The sequence below is a fragment of the Ranitomeya variabilis genome, chromosome 3 (assembly GCF_051348905.1).
Source record: "Ranitomeya variabilis isolate aRanVar5 chromosome 3, aRanVar5.hap1, whole genome shotgun sequence".
NCBI lineage: Eukaryota > Metazoa > Chordata > Amphibia > Anura > Dendrobatidae > Ranitomeya > Ranitomeya variabilis.
This window is the reverse complement of record NC_135234.1, coordinates 537,106,198-537,120,655: the sequence shown is the minus strand read 5'-3', so window position 1 is coordinate 537,120,655 and position 14,458 is coordinate 537,106,198. Positions and strand designations below refer to the sequence as shown.

The following is a 14,458-nucleotide window of genomic DNA, read 5'->3' as shown; positions in this document are numbered from 1 at the left end:
TGTCGTCTTTAAAAGGTGATACAAGTGTCAAGAGCATGGCATTTTCTAATGTCTGATTTGGTTGCATTTATTGGTTTACACCAGGATCACCAGATTATTGGAACATAAAAAGGTAATTGACATTTTCAACAGGCTGGTGGGCAGTAATCCTGGAAAATCACCAATCATCTCATCTGGCCAACATTAATATCCTGTCTGTCTTCCTTTTCCTGTCCCGACATTATATCGCTACTCCTTCACTGGCCAGTCCTTTCCCTCACAATCATAATCTTACGAGACTACTCCCGGGAATGTTAGACTGACTTCATGTGAACAGAAGACGGTCTGATGTTGCCCACTGCCTGTTAAGGGGATTGTACCATGAACAACGTACATTTTAACCCCTACACACAAAGGCCAATTTCTAATTTTTTATCTTTGTTTTTTACAAGAGCCATAACTTTTTCATTTTTCTGTCCACATAGCCGTATGAATGCTTGTTTTTTTGTAGGACGGGTTGTACTTCTGAATGATGCCATTCATTTTATCATGAGATGCACTGGAATCCAATTGTAAGGTATGGTTGGCACACAACGGCTTAGAGACTGGGTGCTCCTTGGTAAATTTGTAAACCAGGCACTTCAATTCAAGGTGAAATGATTATGCATTTATTAGCATCAGTAAAAAAAAAGATCTGTGTGCAATGGTCCAAGGTTTCGGTCACATGACCTCGTTGACGGCCTACAAAATAAATACACATAAATGTCGGACTTTAAATAAATCAGACCAAGAAAACATAAATATATACAAAAAAATGAGTACACAGAAGAAGAACATGTGTCATGACTGTTGTCGGGCGTCTGAGGAACAGGGGCTACTTCCTTCTCCCTACTGCTAGGGGCGACCTTGCTCGCCCTGCCCTGCTCCCCGGATTACTTTGGTGAAGACGCCGGAGTCACGCACCGTGCCTTAGCTCCTGAGTCTGCCCTCAGTGTCTACCGTTCCCAAACCCAAGGAACAGTGGAGTAGTACTGTACCGTAATACACCAAACAGACTAACAAAGGTAATATGAACAGGGATAAAGGAAAATACCAATCATACAAATATACACATATAAACAACAGAGGTAAACACAGGGGAGTGGAAGATGATGTTAAACCAAAGTAGAAGAAAGGCAATTATTACACACTCAAAACCTGGCAACAGTCAGGGCAGCCACCAGGAATTTCAAGGTTCCATAGTGGCAGAATTTTTGGGCCCCCTTCAGACTCCGCTCAGGCTCCACCCCAGCTCTGCCTCCAACCCGCAAAATTTCCACAGTCCCACCATCCACTCACAGAAAAACTCCACATTTGCACTACGTCCTCATCAATCACACATTATCAGTTCCCATCTAACACCAGATCACATACATAGCCAGCAGCTTTTGTAATGGCTAAAAGATTTTTTTAAGCCGCCACTACGAATAGGTAGACTCTTTTGGCTAGACTCTACTTTAACCTAATAAATATTTGTTAGTATATCCAGTACTCATTAGGTATATGTTTTTATATGTTTCTTTAAGGGAATATGTCGCATACATTTTTAAAAATGAACAATAATATCACATACAAGGGACAAATACCGTCACACCATGGCTGGACCACATATTACCACCACACAGTGACCTATAATACCACATACAAGGGACAAATATGGCCACACCATCGCCGGACCACATATTAAAACCGCATAGTGACCGAATACTAAAATACGGATCATTAATAAAAAAAGCACAATACTAATTTTACCATAAGTGCCATTATACACAGGAGCTTTATATATAGTACATAGCATATAGTATTATTATTATTATTTTTTATTATTATAGCGCCATTTATTCCATGGTGCTTTACATGTGAGGAAGGGTGCCAGTGTACACGTAATACAGTGATCACCGGTGACAAACACAGGAGCTCTGTATATAGTGTCAATGTATAGGTAATTCAGTGACCACCAGTGACATACACAGGAGCTCTGTATACAGTGTACAGGTAATACAGTGATCACCAGTGACATTATACACAGGACCTCTGTATATAGTGTCAGTGTACAAGTAGTACAATGTTCAATGACATTACCCCTATAGAAGTATAATTCACCCCATAGTGCAGCTTTACAAAAAAAAAAGTTTCTCCTTACCTGGCCAAGGTCCAGCAGACCGTTGTTCCCAGCGACATGTGCGCTGACATCAGCTGCCGGACTGTGATTGGCTGGCTGCTGTTAACTGTTGCGGTAGATTCCTCCCGCACGGCAACAGATTTTAAATGAACGTGCTTCTGAGGATGCAAGATCAGTTTCTAAAGCCGCAGGATCCTGATGCTGGGGACCGGTGAGCTGAAGAGAGGGGGCCTGCTGCCCTGATGGCGGCCCTTGCAACAGTCACAGATAAATCCACCAAATGCCTTCCCCAATAGCAACCACCAACAACCTCCAGCCATGCAGCATAAGCTTCTCTGACAATGAGTGCTAGAAAGGGTCTAGTTCAGATGGGAGTGGCTAACAGTGAACAGCTGAGAGCCTTAACTCAGAAAAGCTTCCAAGAGCTCTCAACTGAGCAGATTAACTCCTGCACTGCTAAAAAAAACCTTACACCGTTTTATATGAAGTGCTTCTAACCAGTGCAGGAGTAGCAGGAATCAGATGCTGCGGTCTTCTGGCCCCTCTCTGTCGCGGTAAATCCGTAAAACCATGATTCAAAATGTAATACATAATTATATGAAAACAAATTCATGACTATATAGAAGCAGCAATTTTATCTATAATAGTTAATATGACATCTGTACATCATCCTTAAAATCATATAAAATACTAAAAAAAAAATGATACCAAGGGAAAAAGAAAACAAAGAAAAAATGATGGAGAAAAGAGGAGAACCGAGGAGAAGGAAAGAAAAGAGAGGAAGAGGAATGCAAGATAAGGGCAAATAAAATATTTACAGGATGGAAAAAAAAAAAATCAATAATTGTGTAACATGGTATGGAGGTGTCCAAAAGACCAACAAGCCACCAAGTGCTCATGTGCACAAAGTATGCATTAGAAATAATTGAGAGCACAGAGGTGTACTTGCAAGAAAAGGATACAGACTGAAGCAGGCTGATGTGGCATGCAATGAACACTGGACCGCAACGTTTTAACCCCTTAGTGACAGAGCCAAATTTGGACTTAATGACAAAGCCAATTTTTACAGTTCTGACCACTGTCACTTTATGAGATTAGAGCTCTGGAACGCTTCAAGGGATCCCACTGATTCTGAGTGTTTTTTGTGACATATTGTACTTCATGTTAGTGGTAAAAAATTTTTAATATAACTTGCGTTTATGGAAAAACGGAAATTTGGCAAAAATTTTGAAATGTTCAAAATTTTAATGTTTGTTCCATTAACCACTTTCTGATCTCAGACGGGATAGTACGTCCGAGGTCAGAAGCCCCGCTTTGATGCGGGCTCCGGCGGTGAGCCCGCATCAAAGCTGGGACATGTCAGCTGTTTTGAACAGCTGACATGTGCCCGCAATAGCGGTGGGTGAAATCGCGATTCACCCGCCGCTATTAACTAGTTAAATGCTGCTGTCAAACGCAGACAGCGGCATTTAACCGGCGTTTCCGGCCGGGCGGCTGGAAATGAGCGCATCGCCGACCCCGTTACATGATCGGGGGTCAGCGATGCTTCTGAATAGTAACCATAGAGGTCCTTGAGACCTCTATGGTTACTGATGCTGGCCTGCTGTGAGTGCCCCCCTGTGGTCGGCGCTCATAGCACACCTGCAATTCTGCTGTATAGCAGCGCCAATCGCGTTGTGCCAGCTTCTAGCCTCCTATGGAAAAAGTAAAAAAAAAAAGTAACAAAAAATGTGAAAAAAAAAAATATATAAAAGTTTAAATCACCTCCCTTTCACCCCAATCTATTAAAATAAATCAATAAAAAAAAAATCAAACCTTAACATATTTGGTATAGCCGCGTTCAGAATCGCCCAATCTATCAATTAAAAAAAAAACATTAACCTGATTGCTAAACGGCGTAGCGAGAAAAAATTTTGAAATGCCAGAATTACGTTTTTTTGGTCGCCAGGACATTGCATTAAAATGCAATAACGGGCGATCAAAAGAACGTATCTGCACCAAAATGGTGCCAGCTCGGCACGCAAAAAATAATCCCTCAACTGACCCCAGATCATGAAAAATTAGGACGCTACGAGTATCGGAAAATGGCGCAATTTTTTTTTTTTAAGCAAAGTTTGGATTTTTTTTTTCACCACTTAGATAAAAAATAACCTAGTCATGTTAGGTGTCTATGAGCTCGTACTGACCTGGAGAATCATAATGGCAGGTCAGTTTTAGCATTTAGTGAACCTAGCAAAAAAGCCAAACAAAAAACAAGTGTGGGACTGCACTTTTTTTGCAATTTCACCGCACTTTACAGGCACGAGCGAGTGCTTTAGCGCAGCTCCTGGCTGTAAAATGATTTAAACCCTTCAGATGGATTTACTTTGTGGGACCTGACAGTTCATCAGAGGGTATGTATATTGTTGGTTTATTATTTTGCCCAGTGAGGGTCTTCCGGATGGATTGAGAGAGCAATAAAATACTAAAACAACCTGTGTCTTTATTTCATTAAAATACTTTTTAATAATGTGTGTGTGTTTTTTTAACCCTTTCATACAATTGGATTAATAATAATAATGGATAGGTGTCATAATTGACGCCTCTCCATTATTAATCTGGCTTAATGTCACCTTACAATAGCAAGGTGGCATTAACCCTTCATTACCCCATATCCCACCACTACACGGGAGTGGGAAGAGAGTGGCCAAGTGCCAGAATAGGCGCATCTTCCAGATGTGCCTTTTCTGGGGTGGCTGGGGGCAGATGTTTCTAGCCAGGGGGGCCAATAACCATGGACCCTCTCTAGGCTATTAATATCTGCCGTCAGTCACTGGCTTTACCACTCTGGCGGAGAAAATTGCGCGGGAGCCCACGCCAATTTTTTCCGCCATTTAACCCTTTATTTTAGCAGCTACAGCAACCAAATTTTGCACATACACACTACTAACATTAGTAGGGTGGAATATGCAAAAAAAAAGGGGGATATGAGATGGTTTACTGTATGTAAACCATGTCTCATATCATGTCGGGTTTGGGAAGGAGAAATGAAAAGCCGGCAATTGAATTACCGGCTTTTCACTAACACCGCTGCGTATTTCTCGCAAGTCACACTGCTGGTCCGTGTGGAATCCGTATTTTTCTAGCCCCCATAGACTTTCATTGGCGTATTTTTTGCGCAATACGCTGACAAACGCAGCATGCTGCGATTTTGTATGGCCGTAGAAAGGCGTATAATACGGATGCGTTATATACGGCTGATAGGACCTGACCCATTGGGAATAATTGGGCCGTTTGTTAGGCGTGTTTTACGGACGCATTTTATGCGCTCTTACGTCCGTAAAACTTGCTAGTGTGACGGCAGCCTTAAAAGTTGACCAGCGATTTCTAATTTTTCCAACAAAATTTACAAAACCATTTTTTTAGGGACCACCTCACATTTGAAGTGAGTTTGGGGGGTCAATGCAACAGAAAATACCCAAAAGTGACACCATTCTAAAAACTGCACCCCTCAAGGTGCTCAAAACCACATTCAAGAAGTTTATTAGGCCTTCAGGTGCTTCACGAGAACTAAAGCAATGAGGAAAAACAAAAATGAACATTTTACTTTTTTCAAAAAAATTTACTTTGGAACCAAACTTTTTTTATTTTTCACAAGGGTATCAGGAGAAAATGGACAACAAAATTTGTTGTGCAATTTATCCTGAGTACGCCAATAAACTGTATGTGGGGGAAAGCCACTGTTTGGGCGCATGGCAGGGCTCAGAAGGGAGGGAGAACCGTTTGACTTTTTGAATGCAAAATTGTCTCGAATCAATGGTTTTGCCATGTTGCGTTTGGAGACCCCCCTGATGTACCTAAACAGTGGAAACCCCCCAATTCTAACTCCAACCTTAACACAGCACTAATCCCAACCCTAATCATATCCCTAACCCCAACACCATAACCCTAGCCCTATCCCCAACCCTAACCCTAGACCCAACCTAATGGAAAAATTGAAATAAATATATATTTTTAATTTTATTATTTTTACGTAACTAAAGTGGTGATAAAGGGGGATTTGATTTACAATTTTTTTTATTTTGATCACTGTGATAGGATCTATCACAGTGATCGAAATGAACGAATAGGAAAAATCTCCTACTGTTGCTGGGTGCCGGCAGGCAGATCTCGGCGTGCGCACTGCACATGCGCCTGCCATTTTCTTCCCGGAAAAAGACGCCAATGCCCGGGGAATGGTGCAGGTACCGGAGGTACAGGGGGGGGGGGGAGACCCCATTTCTTTCTCCTCTGATGTGCTGGATCATATCAGAGGAGAAATAAATAAATGGGAAATCTGACTTTTTCTCTTCTTTTGTGGTCGCCGTTATTCACGGAATTGCAACACTGGGGATGGTAAAAACCGACCCAAATCATGTTCTCTGGGGTGACATATATAGACTAGATTATCAGTACAGGATGTTATATGCAGGAGGAAATAGTATTAACACCTTGCATTAAACATGTATGATACTATACTAAAGAGAAGAGAACAGATTATATGACATCATGAGATACGATATGGGCAATGCATGTAAATATATATATGTATATATGTATATACAGTTTTGCTCAAAAGTTTACATACCCCGGCAGAATTTCTACTTTCGTGGCCCTTTTTCAGAGAATATGAATGATAACACCAAAACTTTTTCTCCACTTACGGTTAGTGGCTGGATGAAAGATGCACGAGTCTGTCTGGATCCCAGCTTTTATGCACACACACACTGATTACAAGCAAACAGGTCACAGGTGAGGATGTTACCTTTAGTAGCCATTCAAACCAATTTGTGTCAACTTCTGTGCATGTTATAAGGCCAAAATCACTAGGGTATGTAAACTTTTGATTAGGGTCATTTGGATGTTTTGGGCTCTCATTATGATTTAAAAACAGAAAACACAGTTTGACAATAAATGGCTTCAACAAACCACTAACCATGAGCGGAGAAAAGGTTTTGGTGTTATCATTCATATTCTCTGAAAAAAGGCCAAGAAAGCAAAAATTCTATGTAACTTTTGAGCACAACTGTAGCTTCCTCTGCTGTTATGCACAGTGCTATTATTATTATTTATTTATATAGCACCATTAATTCCATGGTGCTGTACATGAGAAAGGGGTTACGTACAGGGTTATAGATATCGTTTACAGTAAACAAATTTACAGTGACAGACTGGTACAGAGGGGAGAGGACCCTGTCCTTGCGGACTTACATTCTACGGGATAGTGAGGAAGAGACAGAAGGTCGGGGGAGCGGCAGCTCTGGCGGCGGTCAGGCGGCAGCTCTGGCGGTGGTGAGGCTGCAGCTCTGACGGTGGTGATGCTGCAGCTCGGGTGGTTAGTGAGGCGGCAGCTCGGGTGGTTGGTGAGGTGGCAGCTCGGGTGGTTGGTGTGGCAGCAGCTCGGGTGGTTGGTGTGGCGGCAGAATGGTTATTGAAGGCTGTAGGCCTCCTCCGTCAGAAAAGAAGCTGTCCCATGCTCCATCAGCCATCATTGCATTATATATCTAACAAGAGAGGACGGTATGTGATAAAGAACAGGGCTCTATATAATCTGATACATAAGAGACGGTGCTGTACATAACAAGAGAGTCAAACAATGGCGACACAAGGGATTTCTTTTAATGAATTTCTGAATTTTTATTTTACTACTTAAATAAAAAATACTTTGTACATGTCATTTTACCAGTCAATGAATAACCCTCCCCACCCAAAAAAAAAAAAAAAATAGCACAATCTGTGCTTTTTTTTTTTTTTACACAATTTCACTGCAGTTGTAATCTTTTTCCCCCGTTTTCCAGTACATTGAATGGTGCCATTTATAAGTACAATTCGTGCCACAAAAAAACCAAGGCCTTACATGGCTGTCGACAAGTAAAAGCTATGGCTGTTACAACAATGGAAGGAAAACAAACGTAAAATCCCAAAAACTGCCATGTCGGGAAAAAGTTAATTACTTATTTTTTGCTTTTACCCTTATGCCGTGTTCACGATATGTTTCTTGGCTATGATCTTCCAAAAAACATGAAAAATCACGGTAAAAAGGCCGTTCACACTTTGGAGCGGCGCCGCAGGTTTCTAGCACAATTGTTATTTCTGTGATCCTGTTAAAAGAAAATAATTTGTTACTCGCCCCAGTGCAATCACAGCGCAATAAATTCAGTGTTTTTCTTAATTACAAGTTTAATAAAAGTTGAGACACATCCAGCAGAAAAGCAGAGAAAACAGCGCTGTGTTCTGACGCTCTGCGTCTAGGTCTAAGCAAGCAGCCGACTGATGAGTGCCAAGAAAGACTATTATCCCGACAGCAGGGCTCCTATCGCAATATACAGTATCTCGGTTATTACATATACACGATCAGCAGCACATGGAGTCAGGAGGAGGCTGGACAGGAAGACTCTCCCGCTCCTCCCACTCAGCGTGTGCTGGAAGCCATGGGGGACTACACTGAGGTACTGGTAGGAGAGCAGTCAGTGGGACACGGGGACAACGGCTCATTACTGCACTGTGTGTGACTGTGGTGTAATGGTTACTGCTCTGTGTGTGTGTGACTGTGGTGTAATGGTTACTGCACTGTGTGACTGGTGTAATGGTTACTGCACTGTGTGTGTGACTGGTGTAATGGTTACTGCACTGTGTGACTGTGGTGTAATGGTTACTGCACTGTGTGTGTGACTGGTGTAATGGTTACTGCACTGTGTGACTGGTGTAATGGTTACTGCACTGTGTGTGACTGGTGTAATGGTTACTGCACTGTGTGTGTGTGTGTGAGAGACTGTGGTGTAATGGTTACTGCACTGTGTGTGTGTGTGTGTGTGTGTGTGTGTGTGTGTGTGTGTGTGTGTGTGTGTGTGTGTGTGTGTGTGTGAGAGACTGTGGTGTAATGGTTACTGCACTGTGTGTGACTGGTGTAATGGTTACTGCACTGTGTGTGTGGTGTAATGGTTACTGCACTGTGTGTGTGACTGGTGTAATGGTTACTGCACTGTGTGTGACTGGTGTAATGGTTACTGCACTGTGTGTGTGGTGTAATGGTTACTGCACTGTGTGTGTGACTGGTGTAATGGTTACTATACTGTGTGTGTGACTGTGGTGTAATGATTACTGCTGTGTGTGTGTGTGTGTGTGTGTGTGTGTGTGTGAGACTGTGGTGTAATGGTTACTGCACTGTGTGTGACTGGTGTAATGGTTACTGCACTGTGTGTGTGTGTGTGTGGTGTAATGGTTACTGCACTGTGTGTGACTGTGGTGTAATGGTTACTGCACTGTGTGTGTGACTGTGGTGTAATGGTTACTGCACTGTGTGTGTGTGTGTGGTGTAATGGTTACTGCACTGTGTGTGTGACTGGTGTAATGGTTACTGCACTGTGTGTGTGTGACTGTGGTGTAATGATTACTGCTGTGTGTGTGTGTGTGTGTGTGTGTGTGTGTGTGTGTGTGTGAGACTGTGGTGTAATGGTTACTGCACTGTGTGTGACTGGTGTAATGGTTACTGCACTGTGTGTGTGTGTGTGGTGTAATGGTTACTGCACTGTGTGTGACTGTGGTGTAATGGTTACTGCACTGTGTGTGTGACTGTGGTGTAATGGTTACTGCACTGTGTGTGTGTGTGTGGTGTAATGGTTACTGCACTGTGTGTGTGACTGGTGTAATGGTTACTGCACTGTGTGTGTGTGACTGTGGTGTAATGATTACTGCTGTGTGTGTGTGTGTGTGTGTGTGTGTGTGTGTGTGTGAGACTGTGGTGTAATGGTTACTGCACTGTGTGTGACTGGTGTAATGGTTACTGCACTGTGTGTGTGTGTGTGTGGTGTAATGGTTACTGCACTGTGTGTGACTGGTGTAATGGTTACTGCACTGTGTGTGTGTGTGGTGTAATGGTTACTGCACTGTGTGTGTGACTGGTGTAATGGTTACTGCACTGTGTGTGTGACTGTGGTGTAATGATTACTGCTGTGTGTGTGTGTGTGTGTGTGTGTGTGTGTGAGACTGTGGTGTAATGGTTACTGCACTGTGTGTGACTGGTGTAATGGTTACTGCACTGTGTGTGTGACTGGTGTAATGGTTACTGCACTGTGTGTGTGACTGGTGTAATGATTACTGCACTGTGTGTGTGTGACTGTGGTGTAATGATTACTGCTCTGTGTGTGTGTGTGTGTGTGTGTGTGAGACTGTGGTGTAATGGTTACTGCACTGTGTGTGACTGGTGTAATGGTTACTGCACTGTGTGTGTGACTGGTGTAATGGTTACTGCACTGTGTGACTGGTGTAATGGTTACTGCACTGTGTGTGAGAGACTGGTGTAATGGTTACTGCACTGTGTGTGTGACTGGTGTAATGGTTACTGCACTGTGTGTGTGACTGGTGTAATGGTTACTGCACTGTGTGTGTGACTGGTGTAATGGTTACTGCACTGTGTGTGTGACTGGTGTAATGGTTACTGCACTGTGTGTGTGACTGTGGTGTAATGGTTACTGCACTGTGTGTGTGACTGTGGTGTAGAGATTACTATACTGTGTGTGACTGTAGTGTAAGGGTATGTTTCCACGTTCAGGAAACGCTGCGTGTTTGACGCTGCATAGAGCCGCAGCGTCAAACACGCAGCGTCCAGATGTTACAGCATAGTGGATGGGGTTTTATGAAATCCCGTCTCCACTATGCGGTAAAACACGGAGGCGGCACACCCGCGGAAACGGACATGTGGCGCGTCTTATCAGAACGCAGCATGTTTGTTTACAAAGCGGCAACGCTCCGTCGCCGTGCCGTATATTTACCATAGACTATCATTAGATGCGATAAAATAGCATCTAATGATTAGCCACATGCGTTGAAACTGCGTACAAGCAGCTTACTACGCATGTCCATGCCGGCTCACCTGTCCCACTGCCAGAAGTCCCTCATCCACTGCAGTTCTCGCGATAACTTATGTTATCGCGAGAACTGCCGTGCACGTGACCGGGACTTATCTCCGGTGACTAGTCTGGTTCTCGCAAACAGCTGCTCAGCTGTTTGCGAGAACGCTGTAGTGTAGGTGATCGCTGGAGTTATCTCCGGCGATCATCTACCGGCTCTGCTACATCTAGATGTCAGGCATCCAGATGTAGCAGAGCTGAACTCGTCTACACTGTGTGCACATACACCACACAACACACAACAAACATCATACAACATGCAACATACAACATGCGATGACATGCAACATACAACATGCGATGACATGCAACATACAACATGCGATGACATGCAGCATACAACATGCGATGACATGCAGCATACAACATGCGATGACATGCAGCATACAACATGCGATGACATGCAGCATACAACATGCGACGACATGCAGCATGCAACAACATGCGACCACATGCAGCATGCGGCGACATAAGACAACATGCTACATGCAAAAACGTGACATGCTACGACATACGACATGCTACGACATGCATCATACAACATGCAACATACAGTCATGGCCAAAAGTATTCACACCCCTGCAATTCTGTCAGATAATACTCAGTTTCTTCCTGAAAATGATTGCAATCACAAATTCTTTGGTATTATTATCTTCATTTAATTTGTCTTAAATGAAAAACCAAAAAAGAGAATGAAGCAAAAAGCAAAACATTGATCATTTCACACAAAACTCCAAAAATGGGCCAGACAAAAGTATTGGCACCCTCAGCCTAATACTTGGTTGCACAACCTTTAGCCAAAATAACTGTGACCAACCGCTTCCGGTAACCATCAATGAGTTTCTTACAATGCTCTGCTGGAATTTTAGACCATTCTTCTTTGGCAAACTGCTCCAGGTCCCTGATATTTGAAGGGTGCCTTCTCCAAACTGCCATTTTTAGATCTCTCCACAGGTGTTCTATGGCATTCAGGTCTGGATTCATTGCTGGCCACCTTAGAAGTCTCCAGTGCTTTCTCTCAAACCATTTTCTAGTGCTTTTTGAAGTGTGTTTTGGGTCATTGTCCTGCTGGAAGACCCATGACCTCTGAGGGAGACCCAGCTTTCTCACACTGGGCCCTACATTATGCTGCAAAATTTGTTGGTAGTCTTCAGACTTCATAATGCCATGCACACGGTCAAGCAGTCCTGTGCCAGAGGCAGCAAAGCAACCCCAAAACATCAGGGAACCTCCGCCATGTTTGACTGTAGGGACCGTGTTCTTTTCTTTGACATGCTCTTTTTTTCTCCTGTAAACTCTATGTTGATGCCTTTGCCCAAAAAGCTCAACTTTTGTCTCATCTGACCAGAGAACATTCTTCCAAAACGTTTTAGGCTTTTTCAGGTAAGTTTTCGCAAACTCCAGCGTGGCCTTTTTTATGTCTCGATGTAAGAAGTGGGGTCTTCCTGGGTCTCCTACCATACAGTCCCTTTTCATTCAGATATCGACGGATGGTAAGGGTTGACACTGTTGTACCCTCGGACTGCAGGGCAGCTTGAACTTGTTTGGATGTTAGTCGAGGTTCTTTATCCAACATCCGCACAATCTTGCGTGGAAATCTCTCGTCAATTTTTCTTTTCCGTCCACATCTAGGGAGGTTAGCCACAGCGCCATGGGCTTTAAACTTCTTGGTGGTACACACAAGGACACAGGACAGAGGTTGAGTCAACTTTAATCCATGTCAACTGGCTGCAAGTGGGATTTAGTTATTGCCAACACCTGTTAGGTGCCACGGGTAAGTTACAGGTGCTGTTAATTACACAAATTAAAGAAGCATCACATGATTTTTCGAACAGTGCCAATACTTTTGTCCACCCCCTTTTTCATGTTTGGTGTGGAATTATATCCAATTTGGCTTTAGAACAATTCTTTTTGTGTTTTTTTCATTTAAGACAAATTAAATGAAGATAATAATACCAAAGAATTTGTGTTTGTAATCATTTTCAGGAAGAAACTAAGTATTATCTGACAGAATTGCAGGGGTGTGAATACTTTTGGCCATGACTGTACACCATACAACTCATACATACAGTACATACATACAACATACATACAGACATACAGTACATACAATACAGTACATACAATACATACATACAGTACATTAAACATAGAGTACATACTCACCATCACTTGTCACTTTGATCCCCGAAGCCAGTGTCACCTGTAAAAAATATTAAAATAATAAACACTATACTCCCTGATCCGCAGAAATCCAATTAAAACAAGTGTCCCACGACGATCTCCCGTGGAGAGGAGCAGCATAAGCTGATGCGACCGCTCTCCAGGGGCTCCAGGAATACAATGATGGAGGGTATCCTTCCACAATGTATTCCTCACAATGTGTTCCTACGCCCCTGTGAGAAAATAGTCCCTAGTCTCACTTTTGGCATTGCTGTGTGAGAAATTTTCCCACGCAGCAATTGCCATAAAGTGAGACTCTGAACTAAGGTAACCTCTCAGTGATGCACTGCAGGAGCCATTGTCTCCTGTCAGTGTGTCACTGAGGGTCCTATAGAGTTGTGACATCACCCGATGTCACTGTTCTATAGGGGAGATCGTCGTGGGACACTTGTTATTAATTGGACTGCATCGGACAAGGAGTATACGGTTTATTATTTTACGTTTTTTGCAGGCGATCGAGTATGGTAAGTATGGTGAAATTAAGAATAATAAAATACTTTTTTGTGGCTGTGTCTATTTCTTTTTTAACTCTTTCACTACTCTGGGATTAATAATGGATAGGCGTCTTGTTGACGCCTCTCCATTATTAACCCGGCTTAATGTCACCTTACAATAGCAAGGTGACATTAACCCCTTATTACCCCATAGAGGGGCGGCTGTGGGCTGGTATTTGTAGCCGGGGGGGACTATATCCATGGCCTTTCTCTAGGCTATGAATATCAGCACGCAGCTGTCTGCATAGCCTTTTCTGGCTATAAATTATAGGGGGACCCCACGTCAAATTTTTTTTTTGGGATGCCCCTATTTTAATAGCCAGTAAAGGCTACGCAGACAGCTGCGAGCTGATATTCATAGCCTGGGGGGGGGGCATGGGTATTACCCCCCTTCCCAGGCTGCAAATATTGGCGCCAGCCGCCCACGACCAATCAGTGACGCGGGATTTCCATTACAGACAAACAGATCCTTAGACTATTATATATGTATATATATGTGTATATATATGTGTATATATATGTGTATATATATATATATATATTATACACACTAGATGGTGGCTCGATTCTAACGCATTGGGTGTTCTAGAATATGGGTGTATGTATGTACGTCGCGCTGTGAGTGGGGGTTAAATTCCGCCCCAATATCGCTGATTGGTCGCGGCCGGCCGCGT

At 43.1% G+C, this 14,458-nt stretch overlaps 1 protein-coding gene across 2 annotated transcripts in view; it reads left to right on the top strand.

Annotated features, from left to right (window-relative positions):
- Positions 1–8,473: 8,473 nt before the first annotated feature.
- TEX30 (testis expressed 30) overlaps positions 8,474–14,458 on the top strand; it is a 41,879-nt gene continuing 35,894 nt past the window's right edge. The window contains exon 1 of one of the 2 annotated variants that reach the window (XM_077297044.1): positions 8,474–8,607. In XM_077297044.1, the coding sequence (XP_077153159.1) occupies positions 8,590–8,607 (18 nt within the window). In that variant the 5' untranslated portion in view covers positions 8,474–8,589. The remainder of the gene's footprint in view (positions 8,608–14,458) is intronic. The other variant, XM_077297045.1, reaches the window with a different exon arrangement.